Raw genomic sequence first — 26730 nt, forward strand, 5'->3', positions numbered from 1 at the left:
CTCATTAGCCTCAGATAAAAAGGATACCCTAAATGTGGTCATCTCAGAAGTGTAGGTCTGACTGTGAGCACAGCAGCCCCTCCCACCTGCTGTTCACATGTTTTGTTTTCAAGGTGCAGCCAGTCGGGAGAAAATACAACAGGGAGGGTGGTCTTGAAGGGAACAGTTAAAAGGGCTTGTGGATTATTTTGAGCTGTGAAGTGTGCTGTAATGAAGATTTGTAGCTGAAAACGAGGGCAATGGGACCCCCATTAATGGTTAGCTGCCAAGTTGAATGAGCAGGACGCGGAGTGATCAGTGGTTGTGTCTGAGAATGTTTACTGTTGTTATTTTTGTTATTAGCAAAAATACTGAAATCTCTGTAGAGAAATCTGGCTGACATTTAAGTCATATCAAAAGAAATGAACTTGGCAATTGTTTTTATTCTCAGGCCAAGCATGAAGTTGGTGAAGTTCAAAAAGGGGGAGAGTGTGGGTCTGCGGCTGGCTGGGGGGAACGACGTGGGCATCTTCGTAGCTGGAGTGCTGGAAGATAGTCCAGCCGCTAAGGAGGGCCTAGAGGAGGGCGACCAAATTCTCAGGGTAAGATTATTTTTAACGTAAGCTGATTGTGAAGTGAGACAAACTGCAACACATATGATGAACAAGAAAGGGGAGCTATTTAAGTTTGGAGAGAAAAGTGGAAAAAAGGGATAAGCCATTTTGTTTTAACAGTGGGCACATCATAGTGCGTGTAAACAGTAGTGTTTTATGGGAAATGTTTCTGAAACATTCCCTTAAATATTCATGGTGTTATACTCTGGCTGCTCCAAAATTCCTCTATCTTCAAGCTGGTCTCTTAGCAATAGCCCTGAGGGAGCGTACACAAAAACACCGTTTCCTCTCGCTGTGTTTGTCCCATTCCCTCACAGTCGTATATCTCACTGTTTGTTCCTCCTCCTCTATTCTCTGAGTATATTGAGGAATGACTTGACTTCTTGTAGTGCAATAAAACCTGCAGTTACCCAGGCATTTCAGAGAAGAGGAAAAGCTATGCGAACCTCTGTTTAAATGGAGATTTACATTTTCTGAGATGTGCTCCTTGAACAATAAAAGCTTCTGCTTAAACTTGAAAATCCAAAATAAAACATTTTTGTATGAAAACCATAAAAAACATAAACCAGAAACATGCTTTTTTCCAAATTCCAGGTAAATAATGTTGACTTTGCAAACATAATCCGAGAGGAGGCGGTGCTCTTCCTCCTGGACCTTCCTAAGGGTGAAGAGGTCACCATTCTAGCCCAAAAGAAGAAAGATGGTAAAGGAAGTGAAAAGAGAACTAAGAATTATCTAATAAGCTGATTGGTTTGCTGATACTGACTTAACGCTCTGTACTGTTCAGTATATCGGCGGATTGTGGAATCAGATGTTGGTGACTCTTTCTACATCCGGACACACTTTGAGTATGAGAAGGAATCGCCGTATGGTTTGAGCTTTAACAAGGGCGAGGTGTTCCGTGTGGTGGACACTCTCTACAACGGCAAATTAGGCTCCTGGCTGGCTATTCGCATTGGCAAGAACCATCAGGAGGTGGAGAGGGGCATCATCCCCAACAAAAACAGGTGAAAGCATCCCTTCTCATCTCCTTTCGAGTTGTAGTTAATCTCCGTGTGTGTGTGTGTGTGTGTGTGTGATGTCTTTGTGTGTGTGTGATGTCTTTGTGTGTGTGTGTGTGTGTGCGTGTGTGATGTCTTTGTGTGTGTGTGTGTGTGTGTGTGTGTGATGTCTTTGTGTGTGTGTGTGTGTGTGTGTGTGATGTCTTTGTGTACTGGCAGTGTTGATATTAGTCCTAATGACAGTATCTCTACTTTTGTCTACAGAGCAGAGCAGCTCTCCAGTGTGCAATACACTCTCCCCAAAACAGCAGGTGGAGACAGGGCTGACTTCTGGAGGTTCCGTGGTCTTCGCAGTTCAAAGAGGAACCTGAGGAAGAGCCGAGAGGATCTTTCTTCACAGCCAGTCCAAACAAAGTTCCCAGCTTATGAAAGAGTTGTGCTGAGAGAGGGTGAGGTGTCTGTTAGCCCTTTTAAGAGTAACAGCACAGTTTTTTTAAGTCTGTTAATGGTTTCTTTTCTCGTTGTGCAGCTGGCTTCCTAAGACCGGTTGTAATATTTGGACCTATTGCTGATGTTGCTCGTGAAAAGCTTTCCAGAGAAGAGCCAGATCTTTTTGAGCTTGCAAGTATGTCAGTAAACTGCATAAAACACATTTAGTACTCAAGAAAATGTATTTGTCTTAAAATTGTCTCACCTCATTTCCTAGAGAGTGAACCGAGAGATGCAGGAACAGACCAGCGTAGTTCAGGAATAATTCGTCTTCACACTATCAAGCAGATCATCGACAGAGTGAGCTCTTTATGATACATGCATAGATTTAAAAAATAATATACAATTGTTTGTGTGCATGCATTTGTTAAAAATAACTCTTTCTTTTCTTAATGAAGGACAAACATGCTGTACTGGACATCACTCCAAATGCTGTGGACAGGCTGAACTATGCTCAGTGGTACCCGATTGTAGTCTTCCTAAATCCCGATAACAAACAGGGTGTGAAGAACATGAGGACCAGGTTGTGTCCAGAGTCCAGGAAGAGTGCCAGGAAGCTCTATGAGCGAGCCATTAAACTGAGGAAGAATAATCACCACCTGTTCACCAGTAAGTGGGAGAGAGTTACAAAAATACCAGTAAATGGAAAAAATGTAAATTGTCTTTTTTTTTAACATGCTTTGTTCTTAATGAGCTGCCTGTAATGTAAACTATTTTCTTAGCGACCATCAACTTGAACAATATGAACGATGGTTGGTATGGAGCGCTAAAGGAAACCATCCAGCAACAGCAGAACCAGCTGGTGTGGGTGTCAGAGGGCAAGGTGAGTCTATTCTGCTGCACTGAACACCATTACTGTAAATAAATGAGCCATCAGGTGACGGTTTCTCTGCTCTATTCAGGCGGATGGTACTACAGAGGATGACTTGGATATCCATGATGACCGCTTGTCCTACCTTTCAGCACCAGGTAGTGAATACTCAATGTATAGCACAGACAGCCGCCACACTTCTGACTATGAGGACACAGACACAGAAGGTGGAGCATACACAGACCAGGAATTAGATGAGACTTTGAATGATGAGGTGGGTCTGCCCACGGAGCCTGCCATCACCCGCTCCTCAGAGCCTGTGCGAGAAGATCCTCCTGTAATTCAGGACACCCCTGGTTACCCTGGATACCAGCACCCCGTGCAGCCTGACCCAGCCAATCGCATAGACCCTGCTGGGTTCAAGATGGCTGCTCCGCAGCAGGTAAAGTTCATATCTGGCATTGCAGACAGGCTTTGCCTTTCAAAGATGGATGCATGGGTGAAATTATATGACAGAAGAGCAGAGGAATTACTCCTTTGTATTTAGTGATGTGTCCTGACCTTTTTGTTAAGATTAAAAGTTTCTTGACTAAGTAATGAATATTTTTAGAAGCTACTGGTATGTTATCGATTCTAATCACATTTCTGCAAGCGATTTCTCTGGCTGGTGTAAAACTGATTCAGTGTAAGGAAGAAGATCACGGTGTTGGGGTAAGCTGTACTTTCTGTGCCCTTGGCAGGCTGTATTATAAATGTCTCTTAACAATACTTCACAGCAAGGTGAGGCTGCTGTGCCCATGCCCTCGTTGCCTCCGACGTCGGTAGCAACCCCTGCTGCTGAGCAGTCTGTACAGCTAGAGGGTGTGCACCTAGAGGAGCCGCCTGCTGCAGCCGCAGCTCCCCAGGCTGACTCACTTAGCAGCCCCAGCCCTGCCCCTGAGCTTATTCAGCCCCCACCACCACCACATGAACCCCACCCGTCTGGACTGCCTGGTCCAGAACCAAAGGTACCCGCTGTTTCACCAGCCACTCGGACCGGGCCTGGGCCCCAGCCTGCTGTTTTAACTGCCTGTCTTCTCACACATGCTTTCCACTTGCTCTCTGCATGACACGCCCACACTGTGTGACTCACTGAGCCCACTGTGTGCCTCTGGCTTCCAGAGAAAATGTGTGACAGACTAGTCCACATGCACCACAGTGGGCTGGGAGACCAGAAGGACTGGTACATCTGAGTCTTTGACCAGGGTGAAGACATCCACAACCAGCCCTAACTGTTGCCTTACTTCCTTTGCATGGCTCCTAATGTTTTTTGGGTTCCTTTCAGCTTCAACTTTTCTTCTGTAGATGAAAAATAGTGTCACAGTAGCATCGTAGTGGGTAGATGTGTTGTCTGTCGTAGTGCCAGTAGTTTGACATTGCATTATATGCAAACTGAATGTTTTTTGCATGATGAAAGCTAACCTGCAGACAGTACTCTTGGTAATAAATTCCTTTCAATGAGCAATTCTCCCTATGGAAAAACAAACTTGCATCTGCACACTGCATTATGTCTCTCTTGTGTAGTTACGCCCTCTGTATATGCCAACAGATCAACCTTCCATAGGAAGTACTGTAACTAGATTTGCTGTCTACAGGCTACACATCATTTGTTTGAAACGAGGCCTTTCAGAAATGTACAAATTACTTGCTAGTGTGCCATTTATCAAACTTTAAAGATGTAAAATTCACTTGTGTTTATATGGATAACCACCATTCTTGAAAGGCATCTTGTCAAACGGGCATTCAGAACTGTTTTTAATAATGGGAAAAGGTTTGCCTGAGTAAATGCACTTTGACTTAATCTTGGTTTAATTCATCAGTTGAGAGATTTTCTTTGGTTAATGTTATTGTTAAACTTTTCAAGGTTTTAGTTTATTTCCTGTTAATTAATTTAATCTTAATCTGGTGTTGGGAGAATACTGGCTGCCTTCTGTCCTGCAGCACTGGTTTGTTAAAAGTTTGCAATGGGATGGATCCATTCATTTAATTCTTTTTCTTCACAGATGTACAAGAAAGATCTTTACAATATGGAGGACCCTGTGCGAATCAACCATAGCCTAAAGCAGTCTATGAGCTATAGTCACCAGCCGCCGTACCAGGACAAACAGCCATACCGCGAATACGACCACCCGCCTTACGGATATGATGGAGGCGGCTACACGGAACCAAAGCCTCACAACACTGATTCTCACCTGCACTACGACAACCGTGTGCCTCATTACAACGAACAGTGGCCCCCCTATGACCAGCAGACCTCGTCCTCCCAGCCCGCAGGGTACCAGCCGGGCCACCAGCAACCCATGGGCTACAATCCCCGGTCCCCCTATGAGGATGGACCGGGAAGGGACTACAGCCCCCCTCAGCCACGCTATGATGAGGCCCCACCAGTGGGCTATGATGGCAGACCTCGCCACAGTAAACCTGGACCGATTCGTTACGATGAGCCCCCTCCACCACCTCTCCCTCCGGCAGGCTACGATGCACGTTCCCCATATGAAGCAGAGACCCACAGCTTCCCCATTAACTCCCCTCGATCACCAGAGCCTTCGAAGCAGTATTATGGTGACTCTGGGCTGAGGTCGACCTACATGCCTGGGCCTCCAAACCGGGGTTTTAAGCCAGGGATGCATGATGCTATGAGAAACTCTGAACCCACCATTCCTCCACCTAAACCAGAGGCCCTGCCCTCCCCAGGCGATCCAGCAATCACCCCAGGGTCCAAACCTCCTCCACCTCCACCCCAGGAAGACCTGGATGAGGACCCAGCCATGAAACCACAGTCAGTGCTCAACAGGGTCAAGATGTTTGAGAATAAACGGTCGGTTTCTATGGACAGGGCTAAAGAGGGAGGTGATTCATCAGTACTCCGGGTATGTTTATCTCACCTTAGTTACAATAAGGATTCTGGCTCAGTAACCCAACAACGTTAAAAACTTGATGTTAGAACTCTGTATTAACTTCATCACATTTCAAATATTTGCACTTGTATTGCTAAAAGCAAACTGGTTAGAGTCCTAGTTTAAATACAGATAGCTATAATCTTGAATAAAAATCCTATTTAAAAAAACATTTATGTATGATAATAAAATATACAAGGTAGGGTGTAAATGGAGTCCAACAGGATATGGTATGTTATGTTTCATTGATATGTAGTTATCTTGAAAACGCAAGCTTGTTTATATGAGATTTTTCTTCCTTATTTTATTTTTTTTGTCTGAACAATTTTACATCTTTCAGGCACAATGATAGATATGTGTGCAAAATCTAAATCTAATGCAAGAATCACTAAAGCAGAGGCCCATGTTTGTTTTTTCAGCCTGCAGATATTCCTAAGCCTGTGATAGCACCTGGACCAGTCCTTAAAGCCAATTCCCTCAGCAACCTAGAGCAGGAGAAGTCCTCCTATAGGTATGTAACCCTCGCTGCAAAACCCCAGACTACAGGGTAGGTGAGTGAAGGACAGTCGCTCATAAGATCCTTGAAAAGGAGTCTTAGAATTCATTTGTTGTAGTTTGAGCTCCATCTAGTGGATGCCGCAAGCCCTGTAGGTTAGCCTCAGTGTCATTGGCTGCCTGAGCTGCCCAGCTGTAAAGATTCATATTGATTTCAAAGATATCTGATAAATTAATCTCATAGACTCTACTTTAAGTTAGTGTACAGTTTCTGATTTGCCTCAATCATTCTGCTGTTTGTCTTTTTCTGTAGGGCTCCTGAACCACAGAAGCCCCACACCAAGCCCCTGGATGATGTAGTCCGTTCCAACCACTATGACCCAGATGAGGATGAGGAATACTACAGAAAGCAATTGTCCTACTTTGATCGTCGCAGCTTTGACAGCAAGGCCATGGGCCAGCCCGCTCCTGGCATTAACCGCTTCCATGATCTGCCCAAACCACCTCAGCTATCCTACCCATACAACAGGTATAACAGCTCAGCCTGTGCCAAAAGTGCTGCCTGTTGTACAACATTTCTCAGGTTTTAAGTCATCACAGCTGTTGAATAATAATTGTTTGTGCCATCTAACTGCAGAGTTGAGTCTGTGGAGAAAGTGAGTCCAGTGGAAAAAAGATACGATCCTCTGCCACAAATCAGTCCCTCTTCACAGTATGGGCCCCCGGCCTCCGCCATTCCACCCGCCACACTCCCCAAACTCAGTCCTGGCGATGGTAAGCTTCCTAAACTTTCTGCTGGCCTTCAAACCTTCGTCTGTACGTTATTACATGAATAACATACACATGACATGAATTATATCGGTGCCATGACATGCTTTCTCCAATAAGCTTTGCCTTTTTCGGCCACTTTTTTTCTTCTGTTCTCATATACAGTCATATACATATCTTCATATTTCTTTTCCTACTGTTTCCAGTTGCTTCCTCTCACATCTTTTTGTTTGTTCTTAAATTGATTTCTTAAACAAAACCGTGGTTTCCAAACTAGCATTGGTTGTCTAGAATGTTTTTGGGGGGGTTTTTTTAGCCTTTTTTTTTTGTGCACACATGCATTATAAAGTAAACATAGTGCCTCCTGCTACTGCTACCTCTTTGTGTTAATGTAATTTTGTAGGACTGTCCCTGAAGTGATAATGGCTTTAAAAAAAAGACTTTTCTCTCTCTCTCTGTGAGATCAGACTGGCTGCATGGTAGTCAGACCAGAACTGTAAGCAAAACTATCTGTGGCAGGACATTTTTTTGCTTGTTGCTGATGAAAGATCTCTACTGAGTGTCAAAGCTCGGCACAGTTCTGTAAATCTAGCAAAAAAATCTTGATTTTGCTCATTTGTTGGTAGTAGCTAAACTCTTCAGTACATATAGAAAGTACATAACTGTATATATAATCTCTTGTGTATGTTTAATCAAGACTGTATTTAAATTACTTGATTTATTATATCCTCTTTCAGCTAACTCCGTACCTGAACCATTGACCTCACCCAATCCTAAACCTGAGCTGACAACTCTTAGGCCGACCAGTAGGGATGAACCCACACCTGGCAGTTACCTGCCCCCGAGGGGCCTTCCCGACAAATCCCCAGTCAATGGCACTGATGCAGCACCCCCAAAAACCCTGAGCACTCCTGCACCAACTAGCTATAACCGCTACGTCCCGAAGCCTTACACCAGTGCAGCCCGACCCTTTGAGCGCAAGTTTGAGAGTCCCAAGTTCAACCACAATCTGCTGCCCAATGACACACAGGTGAAGACGGACCTCCTCAGCAAGCCCAGTGTGGTGAGCAACAGTAGTGGGAAACCTCAGTTGTCACCGCAGCCCCTTGATCACGACAGTGGCCTAGACACTTTCACACGCACTATAGACAACAGGCCCAAATACCAGCACAATAACATCAACGCCATTCCCAAGGCCATCCCTGTAAGGTAAGACATGTTCTCACCCCTAGTAGCATCGAATTCTCAGAGAAAGTAATTACTGAGCTGCTGAGAAAGGGAGAGAAACTTGTTTGCGCACAGGGGGTTTGCTCTCATGCCCTCTGCTCTACATTATTCTCTGCCTACACTGATTTGACTGATGATGTTCTCCTCTCTGCTTCTGTCCCTCAGCCCCAGTGCACTGGATGATGACGATGAAGATGAAGGGCACACAGTGGTGGCCACTGCCCGTGGAATATTCAACTGTAACGGAGGGGTCCTGAGTTCTATTGAGACGGGCGTCAGCATCATCATCCCCCAGGGTGCGATCCCGGAGAGTGTCGAGCAGGAGATTTACTTCAAGGTGTGCCGGGACAACAGCATCCTGCCCCCCCTCGACAAGGAGAAAGGTCAGTTCCTCAGTACTGGATAGAGATCCTCCCTAACCTAGATTTATCAACTTGTGAGATGGTACAGAATCTGAGGAAACTGGTGAAGGTTGTGAAATGTTGACTGTAGTAGTGCAGGGGCTTTGTCTTCCTAGATGAGAATAAAGTTTTTCAAGCTATGCATTTTAAGTGATGTAAGGCTTGGTGATGTGTTTGCCCATGGAAGCAAACACACACTTATTACCACCTTATGCATCACTAAGAAAACTAGTCTCATGAATTGAAAATTGAAAAACCATTTCTGTATTACTGAATATAGATGTTTTCCTCTAGATCACGGTAGGCAACTCCAGGCCTCGAGTGCCAGTGTCCTGCAGGTTTTAGATCCCACCCTGGGTTAACACACCTGAATCAAATTACCAGACCTCTGGAGAACTTCAAGAAATGCTGAGGAGTCATTTAGCCCTTTAAATCAGCTGTGTTGGATCATGGACACATCTAAAACCTCCAGGACACCGGCACTCGAGGCCTGGAGTTGCCTACCCTTGCTCTAGATCACATTAGTCTGGAGAGAATGCCTGCCATCTCTGAAAAACTCTCTCTGGTCCCCAGTGATCAATTACATTACTTAATGGGTTTGTGTGGAGAGCTGTTTTGGGGTATGTATTTGTTTGTTCTGGTGCCCTGGTGGTGGTGGTGGGGCCTGCCTTGTGGTGTGGGGCCTGGCCCGGATGGCTGGCCTTTTTTGGGGGGGGTCCTGGTATGAGATCTAGGGCCCTGGTGCCCGGGGTTGCCCCACATGGGGATGTCCTGCCTGTGCTTTGTGATTTCTGGGGTACCTGCAGACAGTTTGAAGGTTGTTCAGTTGAGAGAACACTTGTCACTTGGCTGTGGTCTGGATTGGGAATTGCTTGTCTGGGATTCAGGCAGACTGAGTGGGTGACTGAGACTTCTCTGTGAGGTGCAAACAGTGGGTGCTTCTGCTTGCTTTGAGTACCCGTTTGTATTTTATATGTTTTTTTGTATTTATGTGAGCTGTCAGACATGAAAAGCTTAAAAAACAAAGTTTAAGTTTTGCTTTTCTTGGATAGTTGTAGAAATTCTCTTTGAGTTTCAAAACCAATATAAAAACTACTACAGAAAAAAGACCCTGAACTAGATAGGGAAATAAACAGTGGTTATACTGGTGGTTACACACTTTTAAACAAGCATATATTTCTTATTTACTACGATGGCCTAATAACAGACTATTAAATCGGGTGTTTGGTTTGTGAAGTTTAACTCTGGTTGTATATCTGTGCAGGAGAAACGCTGCTTAGTCCGCTGGTGATGTGTGGCCCACATGGACTCAAGTTCCTGAAGCCGGTGGAGCTGCGCTTACCTCACTGTGCGTCAATGACCCCTGATGGTTGGTCTTTTGCTCTAAAATCCTCCGACTCCTCGTCGGGTATGCTGTCCTCTCTCTGTCCTTTTGGGGTCTGTGTGCAGACTTTGGTGTTCAGCAAAGCGAGTTCATTGCTTTCTGAATCAGTTTAACACTCACATCTGTTTTCTGTTTCCCCCCCCCTCACCTTTTTATCATGCATGTGCTGTTTGTTGGTGGTGTTATTTATTTTGGGCTCTCTGTTAGTTCCAATTAGTTATATGAACTATAAACAGACATAAAGAGCTAGTATTTTTAATCTTGAAAATCTTACCAGCTGACTCTGAATCAGTTTTCCGACAGAGGCGGTTCCACATCCAGTTTAGTGTGGATGAAGGTGCTGCTGTAGACAAACACCAAGTCTGTGGGTTGGATGACATTATAAAACTATCATTAGACTAGGTTAGTCGACTAGTCACGATTACGTCGACTATCAAAATCGTCGACGACCAATTTAATAGCCGACGTGTCGTTTGAAGCTTTGTAAGATCACAAAAGACGCAGGAATAAGTAGCAGGATTTAAGAGTGTAATAACGGACTGAAACAGAAGATGGCAGCACTGCATGTACAAGGATGCCAGCTGCCGTTAAACCCCGAAGAAGAAGAAGCTGCGTCCCAGAATTCATAGCGCAGCCCAGTGCGGCCCTGCTCAGTTTCCAACAACGGCGGCAGCTAGTTAGTTTTAACTTTACTCTTATTATTCTTTCTGGGTCAAAAAATAAACATTTAACATGTTTTCAGCCTAGAATGTAGCTGTGTAAACCTCAAATATCTGCTCAGTTTATCAAGACACCACATATTTTCAAAAGCGCTCCGACGTTTTCGGAGACGTCTGTTACCCACCAGCTCGATAGCGAGCCGGGGTTCAAGGCTCACTAGAGCCGGTGAGAACACCGGACTCCCGGCAAATCGTTTTCAAACCCACCGCCGTCTTTCACTACTCAGGTTAAACATGATGTATAAGTCACTTGGATAACTTTAAAATGTTATTGTTTGGATTTTTTTTTTAAGTATTTCATTTGTTCCTGAGTAAATCGGTTTGGCTGAGATTAAAGTTATAGTTTTTACACAGCTGAATAAACGTCAAGCAGACAACTGATTATCAGAAGTGTGAGATGCTCGAGAATATACTCCGGTGTCCTGTTATATTTTAGATAGCAAGGAGTTTATTAAACTTCACCGAAACAATCTGCAAATGTCATTAAAATTTAATAAACTATCATCTTGTCTTTATTTTTAGTTAGCACCGTAAACACTTAAAGCTGTAAGCTAATGATAGTTATATAAGAGCAGATGCTGCTGGTGCAATAAGCTGTACGTTTTACATCCAATGGATGCATGATCTGATTAGTCGACTAATCGCAAAAATAATCGTTTGTGGCAGCCCTACATTAGACCAAACGTTAACATCGCTGGCCACAAACAATTCACTTTGATCTTAAGTGGGCCATACCAATAAAACTTACCTCTGTTTAACTACACATTTAATGTCTGTGATGTCCTATTATAATTTAAAAAAATGGTAATTTCAGCAGTATTTCTCAGTTTTTCTACAACATCATAAAAAGCTGCTGCAATAAATGAAAGTAATCTGTTAGCACAACTTTTGCAAATAATAAATATGTAAAATAACAGTAGCATAAATGTCGATTGGAGAGGTCTTTATCAGTAGGAAGAGCTGTGAAATGTGTGAAAAGTTAAAAGTAAAAAATTCATGCCGTCTTTCACATTTTCCAAAGCCATCCAGTGCACCTCATTGGAGTCTTTGATTCAAGCCCTTATGTTTGAGGCCCCTGGTCTAAACTGTTAGATAAGTGATACCAGTGATACTGGATTTCTATTCGTTTGGAGCCAACACCCAATATACGTTAATTAAAAGGAATTATTAAAGGAGCTGGCATCATTATGTTTGGATGTCTCCATAATTGTGAAAACTGAGAGTTGTGTACTATAGAAAACGAGTGCTTTTCTCCTGACGCTTTTCTCGAAAGTATAATGAGCACGTGTCCGACCATATCAAGCAGATACATACCAAATATGAGCTCACAACCACACATTGAACTTTTCTTTGAGGAAAATTCCAAACAGGACCTCATTCCAGCTGCTTATTTTGGATGGATTTGCTGCTTTTCCTATGGAATATTAAACAGGATTTCTCAGAAATGTTGAAATTTTACAGTTACAGAACAAATGCCCACTTGTTTGATTCTTGGTCTTCATTTGCTGAATTTTTATGTTTAATGTCACAGTTTGTGATGTTTTACATGCCAGATAAGTGTTGTGACCAGTAAAAAGATGTTTTATGAAATGAAAGAAATTTATAGGCATGTTAACTGATCTAGTTTCAGAAACCTTTACATGAGTACCCTATCATCTATACTGTGACCGTACTTAAATTCAGATGTGAGTCAAGATGTAGGAAATAGGGTAATGTTTTATAATCAAGGTATAAGGTAAGTGCTTGGGAGATCTTGTGTTTAAGTATAATCTATTGAGAAGTAGGGCTGTTCGATATATTGAAATATATCGGATGACGATATAAAAACGTCTATCGTTTCATTTTACGCTATCGTTTGTTTCGTGGTGTCGCAAAATAAACTCTACGGCAATATTTTTTCATTATTTTGATGGTCACTGTAGTGGTTATATTAATTTATTAAAGTTCTCTCTTTCTCTTATATGTAATATAAGAGAAAGAGGACAAGCGCCTGTTTTTATGCGTTGTCGTTAGCAACAGCGACAGTAACACCTTCGCGTGTCCGCTTGTTTATGTTCCACATAAACCTTTCACAATAAAGCTCAAGATCCTGTTGAGACTTTTCAAAATAAACCGAATCACGTGAAAGAGCAGATTATTTACGAATGAGAAGTAAAAAAGAGCCGCCAGGTGCTAAAAAATAAACCTTAGACTCAAACGTTAGAACAGGCTTTCCCCCGCAGCACACCGTGTAATAAATACTCGCAAAGAAAACGGCGGCCGTTACAACTTATGTCTAAAAATGTATAGTTTCATGCATCTGTTAAAACACTCGACTCCATGACGCGCAGCTGGAAACATTTCATGCAAGTCGAGCTGCCCGAGATTCACAGAATTTACAGAAAATGTTACATTTTTGTGATTTATATCGTTATTGGGACGATAGAAGTCTTATATCGGGATATGAGATTTTGGTCAGCGACTTTGCAAAATGCCCAGACCAGCCCCTCACTGAGCAGTTGAACAGGTGCACCTAATGAAGTGGCCAGTCGGTGTATATTTAGACACACACTCAGGGTTCTTGCTTTTAGTAAACTTTTCTTATTACTAAAGTAATTCGTTTTTGATTTAAAAATGACAGTAAGGACTTCAGATCACGAGGCAGCACGTAGACACTAACTTGGCGCTGAATGCTTTTACAAAGGTGCCTTACAAAGGTGTACATGACCTTTCAACTGAAGTCCTGCTAGTTTGGTTGCTTCTAAATTCATGTGTGGAATAAGTATGTTGAAATTCATTAAATTAAGTACTACTTAATTACATGCACTCATCTGAGGAACATAAATTCATGAAACACCCTTCATTAATTTGTGCACTATCATTTGAAATCACCAGCCTTTGCATTTTTATTAAATCGCGTGTTTCGAGTACCTTCAGTTTCAGTTTTCTGTATTTTAAAGCTGCTCTCCATCAGCTGACGTCACGTCTCTTGTTCCCCGCAGGTGATCCCAAAACTTGGCAGAACAAATCTCTCCCTGGAGACCCAAACTACCTGGTGGGTGCAAACTGTGTGTCTGTGCTCATTGACCACTTCTGAAGAGGGCAACAGCTGGCCTGTTACTGAATGTGATAAAGCAGGGGACCCGAGTCTCCCCTGCCGTGCCCACTCCGCGGTGCAAAATGCTTGATGAAGTATGAACTCAAACTCACGTTGTTTACTGTGCCCAAAATTTAAAAAAACTTAAAAAAACACACACAAGGAGAGTCAGAGTCCAGCATCCCCAACGCTGTACTCCTCCTTTCTTTTCTTTCTTTCTTTCTTTTTTTTTGGTTTGGTGCTTACAAGGCTTGCAAAAAATAAAGATGAAAACGTTATTTAAACAAAAGGAACTGGAGTTGGAATGCATGACCAGTGCCACAGACTGAATAATCACATTTTGACATTTTTAGCTAATTTTGTAAAGGTTCAGAGCGGTGGAGGAGGTCAAAACAAAACAAAAGAGGATAATTTTGAAAACTTGTTTAATATTGCAGTTTGATTTTTGCATACTGTAAAAATAAAAACAAAAATAAAACAACAACTCACAAACAGCAAAGTTTGTATATGCAAAACTTTTGTTTGTGAGTTCTGTGGTCATGCGTTTCACTCATGATGGATCTCTGAGGACTTGAGAAATTGCTCAGCGTGACTCATGAAGACGTAGGCATCATCGAGATTTAAACAAAAAAAAAAACTAATGAAGAATGAAGGTTAAGTATTAGTATCAGACACCCGCTCGTCCAGCGGGGTTCTCTCTGTTTCAAACGTGTTTTTTGTAGAAATGTTTTACCGTAGATAAATATACTGACTTGATTTTACAAACTCCTGCTGTCTAGAGATCTATGCATGTGCTATGACTCAGGTTCAGAAGCCTGCTACTACTAAGTTCAACACATGAGAAATCCCATCGTACACTGCAAGCAGTGATGCCTTATCTGCATATTAACTTTTCAGTGAAACTTTAAAACATCGGTTCCTTCAGTTGTAGCGATCACTACGGAAGAAGCAGAAGAAGAAGAAAAAGAAGTTGTCGTCGTTGTCTCTGCATTTTCTCCTAAAAACGGTGAACTCGGATTTAGCACACGAGAATAATTGAGACTGATGAAAAAGGTATGCTTTCTTTTACTGCTATGCATATGAAGTCTGAGGAAATACAAAAAAACAAAACAACAAGCTAGAAGATGTTTAAGTTGTGGCTGTACATAATGCTAGCATATGGCCTTGGTTCTCTGTAAATGAACTTTTGTACATCTTTGTTATTTTGTATAAAAGAGAAAACGTTTGTTTAAAAAAGAGAAAGCGGTTACATTGGTTATGTTTGTATTCTGGTTATACCCCTGAGCCTTGGAACTGACATAAGCAGTAATAAGTCCGACTTTTCTACCAACGTATACAAACACGTACACACATTACAAACATACACACTACTTAAGGCATTTTTAACTGTCAGAAAACTTTTTATTCTTATTTACAAAATAGAGAAGTGCTCGGTTTAAATGATTTTAAAAGACGTATTTGAGGGGGGCTGCTGTGAAGAGTGGTCCCTTCCTTTCTTTGTGATACTGGATGCTGTATTGTGTGCCCTGAAATGTATTTTTGTACTAAGACAATTTATTATGGCACATCAGTACTATTTTTCTTTTGATATGACAACACTGCTTCAACCCGACACTAGTTTTTTGGTTTTTTTCCCCGTGTGGCTGACATTCTTTTTATTTATTTTGATTTTACTTTCATTTGTTTTCCTTTGCAACACATTTCTAAGTATACCACTGTATTACTAAATAAATTCATTTATAAAGTAAACGCTGCCCAGATTCCACTGTTGTGTTGTTTCCCACGTCTTTTTAGATAGCGACACAGCAACACCAGTTTATTTTCTGCCAAATGGATCCGAGATGATTCCCGCGAGGGTTCAGGAGTTGGCGGCTGTTTTTGAAATAATTCATTGCTCAGTTTTGAGTTTTCTGCGCCTGCCTGCTAAAATGTTCCATCTGTAAATGTAGTGAGACGTTGGGGTGGGTTACTGTTCACACAGCGAGCTTAACTCCCTGTACTGGATTTTCTGGATTTTTGCATATCAGGAAAAAAATCAATAAGAAGGCAAGTCAAAACGTGTTTCTAGAAATGTTTGCATGTTTACTAAATGATTTGTAGAAACCCTTTAAGCAGCATTTAACACTGAGCACATCTGCAGCCTTTGGACTGCTGGATTTGAGGAACTTCTCGTCTCCTATTTGACAGGAAGCATCTGTTTACCATCTTCCCCAGCCTAGGTTTTCTTCAAGGACACTTTGGCTATATTTATCCTTTTCTAGATTATGTACACTCATAGCACCATCCCACCACTGCCTTATTGCATTATGAGGGTTTTATCAGGAATCCAGTGACAAGTGCTGTTGATCAGAGTATTTTTGGAATTCGACTCATAAGATCGAGAATCTGTGTGCTGTGAGTTTGAATGCTGTTTAGTAAACTCAAAGTAGGTTGTCAAACTGAATTCATAATCCATTCCCTTCACATACAAGGTCTTGAATAATCAGGCACCATTTTATCTTAAAGACCCCATAATACCATACCCACCATTCTACAGCAGTTCACTCAGACTGCAGCCTCAGTTGTTGTTCTTATCATATTTAAAAGTAGAAAAGCAGCCCCTTCAGCTTCCAGGCTCCTCTTCTGTGGAACCAGCTCCAAGTTTGGATTCATCAGACAGACACAATCTCTCCTTTTAACATTTGATTAAACTTTACTTTGTGATAATGTAGATAGTTGGCGCTGGATCAGGTGACCCAGAATCCTGTCTACACTGCAATAGGCCCAGGCTGCTCGAGGCTATCCATGATGCAATTATTATTGTAAGGTCTTTACCTTACAAAAATGGAGCGCTTTGACTCAACTGTTGTGATTTGGCTCTATATAAATTCAACTTGAACTGAATATTACTCTGAAGGCCTGAGTGATGGAGCTGTGGAGATGGCAGGTTTTTTTTTCCTGCAGCACTTTAGCTGCAGTCAGGATGGAGTGAACGTTTGGTCTCCTCATTCAGTCAGCTTTCTGGATCCATCAAAAATCAGCAAGTGTGGTGCTTTCACATCCCCCCCCCCGAAATTCCTGTTAGGGCTCTACCAAAAACCAGTTCCAGTCTGTGGTGCTCTGTTTTAAATATTTTCTGATCAGAGTATCTGGGTGGAAAAGTTCATTGACCTTCTTAGAATTGAATCATTTAAAAATCCGTACTATACAAGTGTAACTATTCCACATAAAATGTTTTTGTCATATTGCTGTAGGCCCTGTGATTTGTACAAAATAAAGGTCAATAGGATGGAATAACCAAACTTGATTTTTTCCTGTATAAATTCGATTGGTTTAACCTTTACTCTGCAGTAGCTCAAGGGAGTCATTTAAGACAAAGTTCAGTGTCAGACAACATTTAGAAATATCTTATCAGAGTTCACTGATCTCTGCCTGTTTGTCAAGTTTCTTTTTATGTTTTTTTTCCTTTCTTTTTTTTTTTTTTAAACAACAGGGTGTGACAGAGTTCGTCTGATTTATGTCAAAGGTTGCGCAGGTTAGTCACCCCGCAAGCCTGCCTGGAGGTTCCTCTTATTGTGCACATATGTGGTTATAAGGGCACAACGGCAGCTGCTACATTAACACTTCAGCACTTCAGGGCAGTGTTATGCAATAAAACTGTTAATTTACAGTGTGTGTCATCAGTACACAAACAGATAACGCAGTGTCTGCTTTTACCTCTGTACAAAAGTCCAGTTAGGTAACAACAAATCCCTACATAAGAGATACAGTAGATGTTGAAAAGTCAATATCCAGACTCTGATATCGGAATGGATTAAAAGAGCTTCAGTCCAATGTAAAAACAAAGGCGATTACAGTAAAATGTGCATGTTATGGTTAACTGTCCAAAGAATTAATTAACGAATTAAGAACACAGTGAGTAGCACATACTCTCTGTATCACATAGTGTCACTGTAAGAGGTGAAGGTAGCTGTGCTAAAGATGAAAACCATCTCTCCAAACGTGACTTGACGTTTCCGAGTCCGTCCCTGAGATTAGTGTCTGTTAAGATCCATTATTGTTATTTCTTTGCAAACAAAGTGGCTCAGCAGTGACTACTTTAGCTTCTGTGTTAGAGTTTGACTTCCTTCGAGACGACTGCTCTGTAGATTTCTTCGGTCAAGGGCACATAAGTCTTTTTTTCAGGATCCAGGAAGTATAGAGGATCTTTGATGTGAGCTGGGTTGAATCCTTCCTCCACCAACTTCACTTTCTTCATCTTGAAGGTTCCCGTCATCTCCAGGCAGGGCTGCAAAACACAGTTTGAAAGATGTTTTTGTGTCAAGCTTTAGTGTAGAACAAAAAGCAAAGAAAACCAAAACATAATTAAGATAAACCACCAATGACAATGCTGTCAATCAGATCAGATATCAGCTACAAACTGCAAAGCAATATTACACAGTTATTATTAGAGGACGGCAACATTAACTCAAAAGAGATAAGAGATAAAAACATGCCGGTGCTTCTATCAGTCAAAAACGGGAAACTGAAGCTATAATTCACACTGACAGATCAAAGTTCACTTAGAAGATTGGGAAAAACATCTTCTGGTCTAACGAGCGTCTTATTCTGCTGCAACAGTCAGATGGTAGGGTCACAATTTGGTGGAAAGAGCATGTAATCATTGCTCCTTCATGCGTTGGCTCAACAGTTAAGGATAGTTTCGGTGTAATAGAGTGGGGGATATTTTCTTGGCTCACTTTGGGACCCTTAGTATCAACTGAGCATCGTTTAAACACCACAGCCTATGTGAGCATTGTTTCTAATGTCCATCCCTGTATGACCGCAGTGTATGCATCTTCTGATGGCTTCTTCCAGCAGGATAACACACCATGCCATGAAGCTCATATGATCTCAATCGGTTTCCTGAACATGACAGTGAGTTCACTGTACTCAGATGGCCTCCACAGTCACCAGATCTCAATTGAGTAGTGTGTTTGAGATGTGGTGGAACGGGAGCAGCAGCTGTGTGATGCTGTCAGGTCAACATGGAGCAAAGTTCCTGACAAATGTTTCACCTTGTTGAATCTATGCCACAATAAATTAAGGCAGTTTTGGGGGTAAAAGGTATATTAGAGTAATTTCCTTGGTACATAAATCCAAATATTTCATAGTTAAAGTAGCTGCAGAACGGTCCTGTACTGCACTTTCTTGGGAACTTTCTTTTTAATCATCTCCAATAATTTTATCTGGAGGGCACATCCTCTACGGTTTTACTAAGTCATGAAAATATGTTGCCAGAGTCAGCATTTCTTGCAGCTGTCCCTAACCCTGAAGGAAGTGTTAGGGTTACATCACTGCACTGCCTTCCTGTTTGGTTCAAAGGAAAAATCTGAAATCCTTAATATTTGTCTAGAAAAAACAACATTGGGACCCAATGACACATCTGATTTCTGATCTGCATTATTAGTAATCTTACACAGTAAAAACTCGGGCTCAGACTCGGATCCACGCACCGCTTCAGCCATCTGGATTTCAGACACCAAGCGTTTAGCACGTTTAGCCTTTGAGCATGCACTAATTAAAGGTGGAAAGGATGAACTCCGTGAGTACAGCAGAATCAGACCACAAATTAAAACAATATCTTTAAGCCATAGCAGCCCGTCTGGTCTGGATGTGCATGTATTATTTATTGATATTTATTACCTGAATCCTGATGAATCTGGGTCTCGCGTAAGCTGGGAGGTAGTTGACGACCTGCGTGTACGTGGCCGAGCAGTCGAACTTTTGTCCTTCTTCCAAAGTGAGAGCTGCCATGCCGACTCGCCCTTCATGACCTTGATTGAAAAATGAGAGAAATATGAAATGCAAAGTGCAGACAGCTCTGTAAGGTTTTAATATTTATGACCCGAGTGAGTTTACCTTCAACTTTCACACCGTAAACATTCGCCTCTAATATGCAGTGAACCATTGTGAGAATGTCTGCAACCTCCGATGTGGCGACGTTCTCTCCTTTCCACCTGAAACAAAAAACATGAAAAGACTCCAATGAACAATTTCTGCAGCACAGTTTGAACCTGATCTGCAAGTAAACACCTGCACAAAAGAAAAAAAGCCATTTTCACACACACTATTCTAACCAGCTGTTAATTGCATATTTTTATACTTTTAATAGCTGAGAACTAAACCAGACCAAACGGTGACTCAGTCTAGACTCGATCGTCTGGGCAGAACCACAAAAACAAAGCGACAGGTCAACACAAAAATGAGTCACAACTTGCCTGAAAGTGTCGCCGACTCGATCTTGAAAGTACACAAAGTTCTCTTTGTCGAACCGAAGCAAATCGCCAGTGTTGAAGTACAGGTCGCCCTTTTTCAGGACGTCTCGAAGCCGCTTCTTCTCCGTCTGCTCCTTGTTACCAGCGTAGCCAACAAAGGGGGACCTCTTTGTTACCCTTCCCACTAAAAGTCCCGTTTCACCTGGTAGAGACATCGGGAAACAAAATAAATCAAAACTCCTTTTTAATTTCACTTCTATCAAACTAAAACTCCTTTAAATTGAACCCGATTTCTCTTTACAGACTCACCTACAGCTGCTTGGATGCACAGACCCTGCGAGTCCCTGACAGGTTCCTCCTTCTCAATGTCAAACTTGATCAAAGTGTAGGGGAAGAAAAACTGGAAAAGGAAGAAGGAAAGAAAACCCACCAGTTAAAATGTTTTAAAAGTAGTGGAACAGCCAGCATGGCAGCAACTCTGTGAGGACACACAAACATCAACATGCTTGTTTCAGGATTTGATTAAAAAAAAATAGGATTTAGGCTTATCCATGTAACTTTTCTAAGTATTGCAAAGTTGGTTCACTTATTACAGGGTTACATCACCACTCTGACTTACACTATAAACCAAATCTGCTCTGGAACAGGTTATGAGATAAAGTCAGATATGTCCTGTGTATGCTGATCTTGCTTCATAGTACAAGGCCTATCTCTATCTGAGGTCCAGGTAAGTGATTGCGCCAAGAAATGAGGGTGATTTTTAACAGATAAAGTTTTAGAATGTAAAGTGCTTAGCCAAGAGAAGTGATTTGAATGATCTGATCATTTAAAAACACTGTACACATAATGGCCTTCATCATTTGTGTGTACAGAGAGTCTGAGACTCTTCTTCATGGGGGACAAACACAGTCAAGTTTTGCTTAAAATATCTGTATGCACTGTTTGTCCAATCAAACGGCCACCACAACTTTAAATGTAGTCGCCCTTTTCCAGTTTATCATTTTGTATCCAAGAATGCATGTGTGGGTGTTTATTTTCAAATTCAACTCACTCCTGTAGCTGTTGATGACATTTTGCTCCAATTTAATTTAAATGTGATCGACCAATGTAAGCTCCAGATATTAACACAGACATTGCACCACACTGTGAAAACATGCGACTTGCTTCCTTTTCCTACCCGGTGCACAAAGTTGACTCGTCCGACTGCGCCGATCTTGGACGTGTAGTTGATGAAGCCGATGTTTCCCTCTGTGGCAGCGTACAGCTCTCTAACTTTAATGTCTCCAAAGCGATGAAGAAACTCGGACCAAACGTCCGTTCGGACACCGTTGCCGATTGCAATTCTCACTTTGTGGTTCTTCTCATCGTCTTTCTGCCAAGAGCGGGATGGACACGGAGATATTCCACCATTAGGACGGCGGCTGACTGACGTAGCTGCAGACTGATTAGGTTTCCTCTTACCTTGGGCATGTTGCAGAGATAGCGCAACGTTTCGCCGATGTGCTGCATCACCGTGATGTCATACTTCTTGCAATCATCCCAGAACTGAGAGGCAGAAAACTTTCTCTTCAGGACTATGGTAATACCTGCAAGTCAAATCATATTACACAACCTTTATCTTCCTTAACCGCTTAAGCTCCTGACCCAGGCGTGCAGATGCTTTTGCTCCTGTACTCTTGAGAGGATTAAGAGGATCATTACCTCTCTCGATGGCTCCAGTCATTCCGATCAAGAAGCCGGCGCTGTGATAGAGAGGCAGATTGATGTAGAAGATGTCCTCTGCTGTGACTCCACAAATCGACTGGAGGAAGGAGGCGGCCCACACCCTCTCATGTGTGACAATGGCTGCTTTAGGCAAACCTTCCCAGGGAAAAGAATAACAGATTGTGCTTTTGAATTAAAGAGGAACAAAGTAGTATGATGCACTTCACTGTGGTTCATTCATTGATCCTGAATCTTCTAATGACTGCACAAAGCAACATTTAATCTTCTCAGCAACAAACAGTCCCAAGTAGATGGTGAATATAATGGACTCTCAGCAGCTATAGATGCTGAATTTTTCATAATGAACTGGTGCAGATAACTCTAAATGGTGAAAACTAAATAATCGATCAGGTGAATGATTCTTCTGTTTTTATCCATGCTGTGCCGAAGCCACATTTTGTTTAAATGGAAACACTGAAAAAAGGTGTATTGAAGTCGAGGAGAAAATGACTCTACTTCTTCTTAAAGTTATGGTAAATGGACTTGTACCACGCCTTTTGGCATATCTGCATAGGTTATCAGTCTAAGGAGCTACACGTACAGGATAAAGGTCACTCTGGACTGAGAAAACAGTGCGAGCGAGGAGTGAAGGAGGACATCTATGTCCACTGTGAATGACCATCACGGAACAGCAGGTTTGGCTTGTGAATCCAACTATTAGCAGCTTACAATTCAGCTTAAAAAAAACAACAACAACAAAAAACATACAAAAAACTTAAAGACGTCCAGTTGCCTTCTTTTTTTTCAAACTCCTGAGACCACGCCTTTTAACTCAAGTTTAGCACTCAGAGTGCTTCCTGCCACAGATCTCATTCACCCAATCACACACACATTAATACAGTGCTTTTTTTCTAACATGCATACTCCACTGAATGCATCAGGAGAAACTCGGGTTCAGACCACCAGCTCCTGGTTGGTAGATGACCCACTCTACTACCGGAGGCACAGCAGGTTTATAGAGTCTATAGAGTGGTGTTCACCTTTACGATAATTGTATCTTTTAAAAGAATGAATATAAGGCAAAAAAGGTAACAGAAGTTGCTAAAGAGTGGACTTATACATCCATCAGGTTTTCTGCAGATCCAAGCTTGTTCAGCACATCGTTGTAAAAGACCGTCTTAAGGACTCAACTGGGACTAAATTTTGATTTAAGCCTATTTTCCACCAGCTAAAACTAGTATACCATTTAAAATGACGGTGAATAACAGATGTTCCAGCTTGCATCATGTGCTATCATGTGCTACTCTTATCTGAAAAAGCTCTGTGGGACATACAGCATTTAATTTAGGCACATCCCTGTAATGCGCCTTGATGGAGCAAAGATCAGCAAGTCTGCATCAGAAAGAACAATTGTGCAGATTTTTTCCCCCTCACCCATTAGTCTGATCAAATTTAATTACCACAATTAAACATGTGTGCAGGCTTCACACAACCAGGACTTAAAGGTTCAGTGTTTATGTTTTCACTTGTGTTAGTGCTATGAAGTAGTGAGAGCATTCACAGTTTGTCTAAATCAGGCATGTGTAAGATGTGTAAGACACACAATCTGTCACTAATACTGGTACTGTGCCAAGACATTCTGCAGTGTGCCAATAAAGGCAGGAAAGAATAAAACTACTGGCTAGTAAACTGTGAAAACAAGGCAGAGTGAGGAAAAAAAATCCTGTTACAAGAAAACCCCAGGGTTCACTTTTTATCAGTTAGGAAGCTGTGAGTGTGTTTGCTTTTTGCCTTTCAGCAAATGTTATTGCCCACAGATGACCACGTTCAATTAACACCCCTCTCCAAGAACAGAAGGTGTGGCTGAGCACAGATCTAGTGTTTGAAGCTTGATGCACCTCATTAGCTTGACTGTTATCATTGCAATCTTATTTTGCGTGCCAGCGTTTGTTTCAGAGCAGTTTGCTGTTGTTACCTGTGGTCCCAGATGTGTAGATGTAGAGAGCGGTGCTCCTGATATGGATGTTGGCCCTGAGGTCCCGGGACAGTGGCTGATCTGAGGCCTTGGAGATCTTGTCAGACAAAGCGGTGATGCCCTGCACACTGCAGCTGTCCGACATGAGGTACACGCTGATACCCCGCTCCCTCAGCGTCGGCAGGACCTCCTCCACAGCATCCTGCAGCTCTACAATTAGACAGTAGCTTTCAGCTCAACACAGCCCGTCATAGCGCTGTGTTGCCAAATGTGGCACATGTGCACCTACACATGTGGGCCTGTATCATGTATCCCTGATCCCACTGAGATACAAGCACATGGGGTGGGAAGTTCAGCTCTCATGCATGCATTTCTTAGTAAAGGCCTTTTAAGTTCTATAATGAGAACGCAAAGAAACACGTTTGCAAGCTGAGATTGTTCTTCCGATGAAGTTGCTCTTCAGTGTGGAGCATAAAGAGCCCCCTTGTTCTTTAATCATTTCTGCTCATATGTGAAGTATTCGTTTTCCTTTTTGCAAATGTTCATCCGTTCAAAACTGCACTGCCACAGTTGGAACCACCAAAATAGCTTAAACACTGCTTCTCTTCTATAACCATTATAACCAAACACTGGCGTTCATGTAATTTGTATGAAACGTGCTAATCAAGATCGTATCCCCTCCATATATGCAGATATAGAATAGCAATTAATCGATCCAGCAAAAATGCACTTCCTGCACTTTTAAAAAAAAATCTATTTAAGTTTATCCTAACGTCTAACTTTTGGCCGCGACTAAAGCTGATCAATAATAACCTTTAAGCAGAGGTTATTGATTGGGACTGATCTCAAACAAACGTTTAGGTTTATGTCGCAATTTACTCAAAGACCGACTAGCTCAGTTTTTCCTTTGTGGAAGCACTGAGTTTCTAGCTGGAGGTTTTTATAATTAAGCTGGAAGTACAGCATTCATGTGGCAGGTGGTGCAAAGCAATTTATTTTTATTATTATCACCCATGCCTTCTAGTTTAATTTACAGACAAAAAAAAAAAAACAGGGAGAGAGTCCCTGACGCAGGTTCACCGTGCCAATAAAACTGCGATCATCTGAATAAGTGCACCTTTGTTTTGCATTATCGTTCATCACTAACAGATGATGGAAAAGGGCCAACACTGCACTGTATCTAATCTTAAGAGTGTGAGTCAGAATCTAGTCAGTCTAGTCCTTCCAGCATTTATAGACCACGTTATGATCTGATCTCATTATTGCATTATTCAACAATCATTACCTGCAAACTAAATACAGCTGTCAGAACAATCAGTGCATTTATCCATCTGCGATGCAGTGCGGAATAAAGCTTACTATAAATATAAGACACGAGGAAAATGGCAGGACAGATGTGACGGGGTGAATTATATTGTCAAGTAGCCTGCAAAATCTGCACTGAGCAGTATCTGTTTGCATTCATTTATAGAATTAATATAAACTGTTGTTTATAAACTCTTTATTTTAACATCTTTGATGCGTAAAAGGGTTTAATTTAGGATTTTTATTCCCTGTTGGGTAAAACGCTGGAGACCCACGTTTCTCTTCTGCAATGAATTGCGTGGTCAAAATCATTTTACAAGAAGAATTAATAATATAATATCTGAGGATACTTTCCGTACTTGCACAAAAGCCGAGCATGAAGAATTATCTCTCACTTGCTGTCGAACTTTGAACTTCGCAGTCCTGTGGGAGACGCGTCAAATAACGAGAGCCTCCTCTGGTCCGACGCAATAATTTATTTCTCGCTGTATCTCACCTGAGGAGGCGATGATCACTTTGGCCCCGCAGCAGGAGAAGCAGTGCAACAGGGACTTGGATCTGATGTTGAAGTTGAGCAGGGCAGCCGGGCAGCCCAGCTTCGCCAAACCGAGCCAAGTCCAAATGAAGCTGGGCTCGTTCGCAAGGAACAGGGCCACCGTGTCCCCCTCCTTCAGCCGGGCTTCAGCCTGCAGGGCTCGGGCCACCTTGTTGCTCTGTTTGTCCACTTCGCCATAAGTGTACGAGCGACCTTCGAAGTGTACAAAGATCCTTTTGGGGTGCCTCTTCACTGCATCCAAGAAGCAGTCCAATATGCTGTAAAAGGGCTTAATTTTCTTGTATTTGGTTAGTCTGATGCCACATTTAATGCTCTTTAGAATGTACGCGAAATCTTCGCCAAAGTAGGGACAAAACGCGCTGATGTAAAAGAAACAGAGAAGTGCCAGTCCGGCCAAGACGCTGAAGCAGATGTACATTTTGCAGAGCGCTGAAAGAATAAGTGGGGAGAGGCAGAGGAGGCGCACACTGTGCTGCTCAGTCAAATTTGTGACAAAGTTCACCGTCTCGACCCGGGGCGGTGCTCGGATCTGCCCCGCTGACCCCTCCTTCATTTCGGGGAATATTTTTCAGTTGCTAAATCGAGAATTTCCACTTCCACTTACAACCTAACTGTTGATGTTATGTTTCATTTCCCCCCGATGTCATGAAAACGCCTTCTAGCGTGGTAAATAGTGGGAAAAGCGAGCAAACAAATCAGTTTGGCACTTTATTTTGAAGGGAGACTGAATGAATTGTGTTTCAGTACATCGGAATGATTTATGCGAATAATTTCCTCGTAATTATTTCTAAACACAAACAAGTGGGAGAAGACTGAAATCCACCCACGCATATTAACAAAAACAGTCATAAACGACGGACAGCGAGTCCGTAAATGGCAACCTTTATCATAAATCCGCAATCTGAGCGGTGGTGGGCGTGCGCCAGTGCGCCGTCTGTATTCGTCTGCTGATTTATGGGGAGGAGCTCCTCTGCGAGTTGCACAAACGCTCGCTTTTTACTCTCTGGGGGAGAAATAACACAAACATCTCGCCGCACCCTGCTACCAAGTCTGC

The 26730-nt window shown here is 42.2% G+C and overlaps 2 protein-coding genes across 12 annotated transcripts in view; one reads left to right on the forward strand and one right to left on the reverse strand.

Moving 5' to 3' along the window:
* tjp1b (tight junction protein 1b) overlaps positions 1-15686 on the forward strand; it is a 70974-nt gene extending 55288 nt beyond the window's left edge. For 5 of the 11 annotated variants that reach the window (XM_005728014.2, XM_005728017.2, XM_005728015.2 and 2 more), the window contains exons 11-28: positions 431-581; positions 1188-1296; positions 1381-1600; positions 1859-2043; positions 2124-2219; positions 2301-2383; positions 2482-2692; positions 2806-2906; positions 2986-3336; positions 3671-3901; positions 4937-5803; positions 6250-6341; positions 6639-6854; positions 6963-7141; positions 7831-8302; positions 8486-8703; positions 9986-10129; positions 13806-15684. In XM_005728014.2, the coding sequence (XP_005728071.1) occupies positions 431-581; positions 1188-1296; positions 1381-1600; positions 1859-2043; positions 2124-2219; positions 2301-2383; positions 2482-2692; positions 2806-2906; positions 2986-3336; positions 3671-3901; positions 4937-5803; positions 6250-6341; positions 6639-6854; positions 6963-7141; positions 7831-8302; positions 8486-8703; positions 9986-10129; positions 13806-13900 (4021 nt within the window). In that variant the 3' untranslated portion in view covers positions 13901-15684. Of the gene's footprint in view, positions 1-430; positions 582-1187; positions 1297-1380; positions 1601-1858; positions 2044-2123; positions 2220-2300; positions 2384-2481; positions 2693-2805; positions 2907-2985; positions 3337-3670; positions 3902-4936; positions 5804-6249; positions 6342-6638; positions 6855-6962; positions 7142-7830; positions 8303-8485; positions 8704-9985; positions 10130-13805 lie in introns of all 11 variants that reach the window. The other 6 variants (XM_005728008.2, XM_005728009.2, XM_005728011.2 and 3 more) reach the window with 6 other exon arrangements.
* A 1688-nt stretch (positions 15687-17374) lies between these two features.
* Positions 17375-26143, reverse strand: slc27a2 (solute carrier family 27 member 2). The gene is made up of 10 exons (XM_005728019.1): positions 25617-26143; positions 23816-24025; positions 21838-21996; positions 21598-21722; positions 21314-21508; positions 20446-20536; positions 20140-20338; positions 19781-19878; positions 19565-19695; positions 17375-18167 (listed from the first exon to the last, which is right to left on the reverse strand). Exons 1-10 carry the CDS (start codon positions 26092-26094, stop codon positions 17991-17993), a joined length of 1863 nt encoding a protein of 620 aa, XP_005728076.1. The 5' UTR covers positions 26095-26143; the 3' UTR covers positions 17375-17990.
* Between the last annotated feature and the right edge of the window lie 587 nt (positions 26144-26730).

This window comes from Pundamilia nyererei, unplaced genomic scaffold (assembly GCF_000239375.1).
Source record: "Pundamilia nyererei isolate P.nyererei 1_Seehausen unplaced genomic scaffold, PunNye1.0 scaffold00027, whole genome shotgun sequence".
Taxonomy (NCBI): Eukaryota; Metazoa; Chordata; class Actinopteri; order Cichliformes; family Cichlidae; genus Pundamilia; species Pundamilia nyererei.

What these genes read in the sequence shown, in the direction of transcription:
- slc27a2 (XM_005728019.1), bottom strand. Translation starts at nt 26,094, where the DNA reads ATGTACATCTGCTTCAGCGTCTTGGCCGGACTGGCACTTCTCTGTTTC. An exon ending in CTACACATCTGGGACCACAG is followed by an intron (nt 21,997 to 23,815) that starts GTAACAACAGCA and finishes TTCCCTGGGAAG; the next exon opens with GTTTGCCTAAAGCAGCCATT. An exon ending in TTACGGTGTGAAAGTTGAAG is followed by an intron (nt 19,696 to 19,780) that starts GTAAACTCACTC and finishes TTTTCAATCAAG; the next exon opens with GTCATGAAGGGCGAGTCGGC.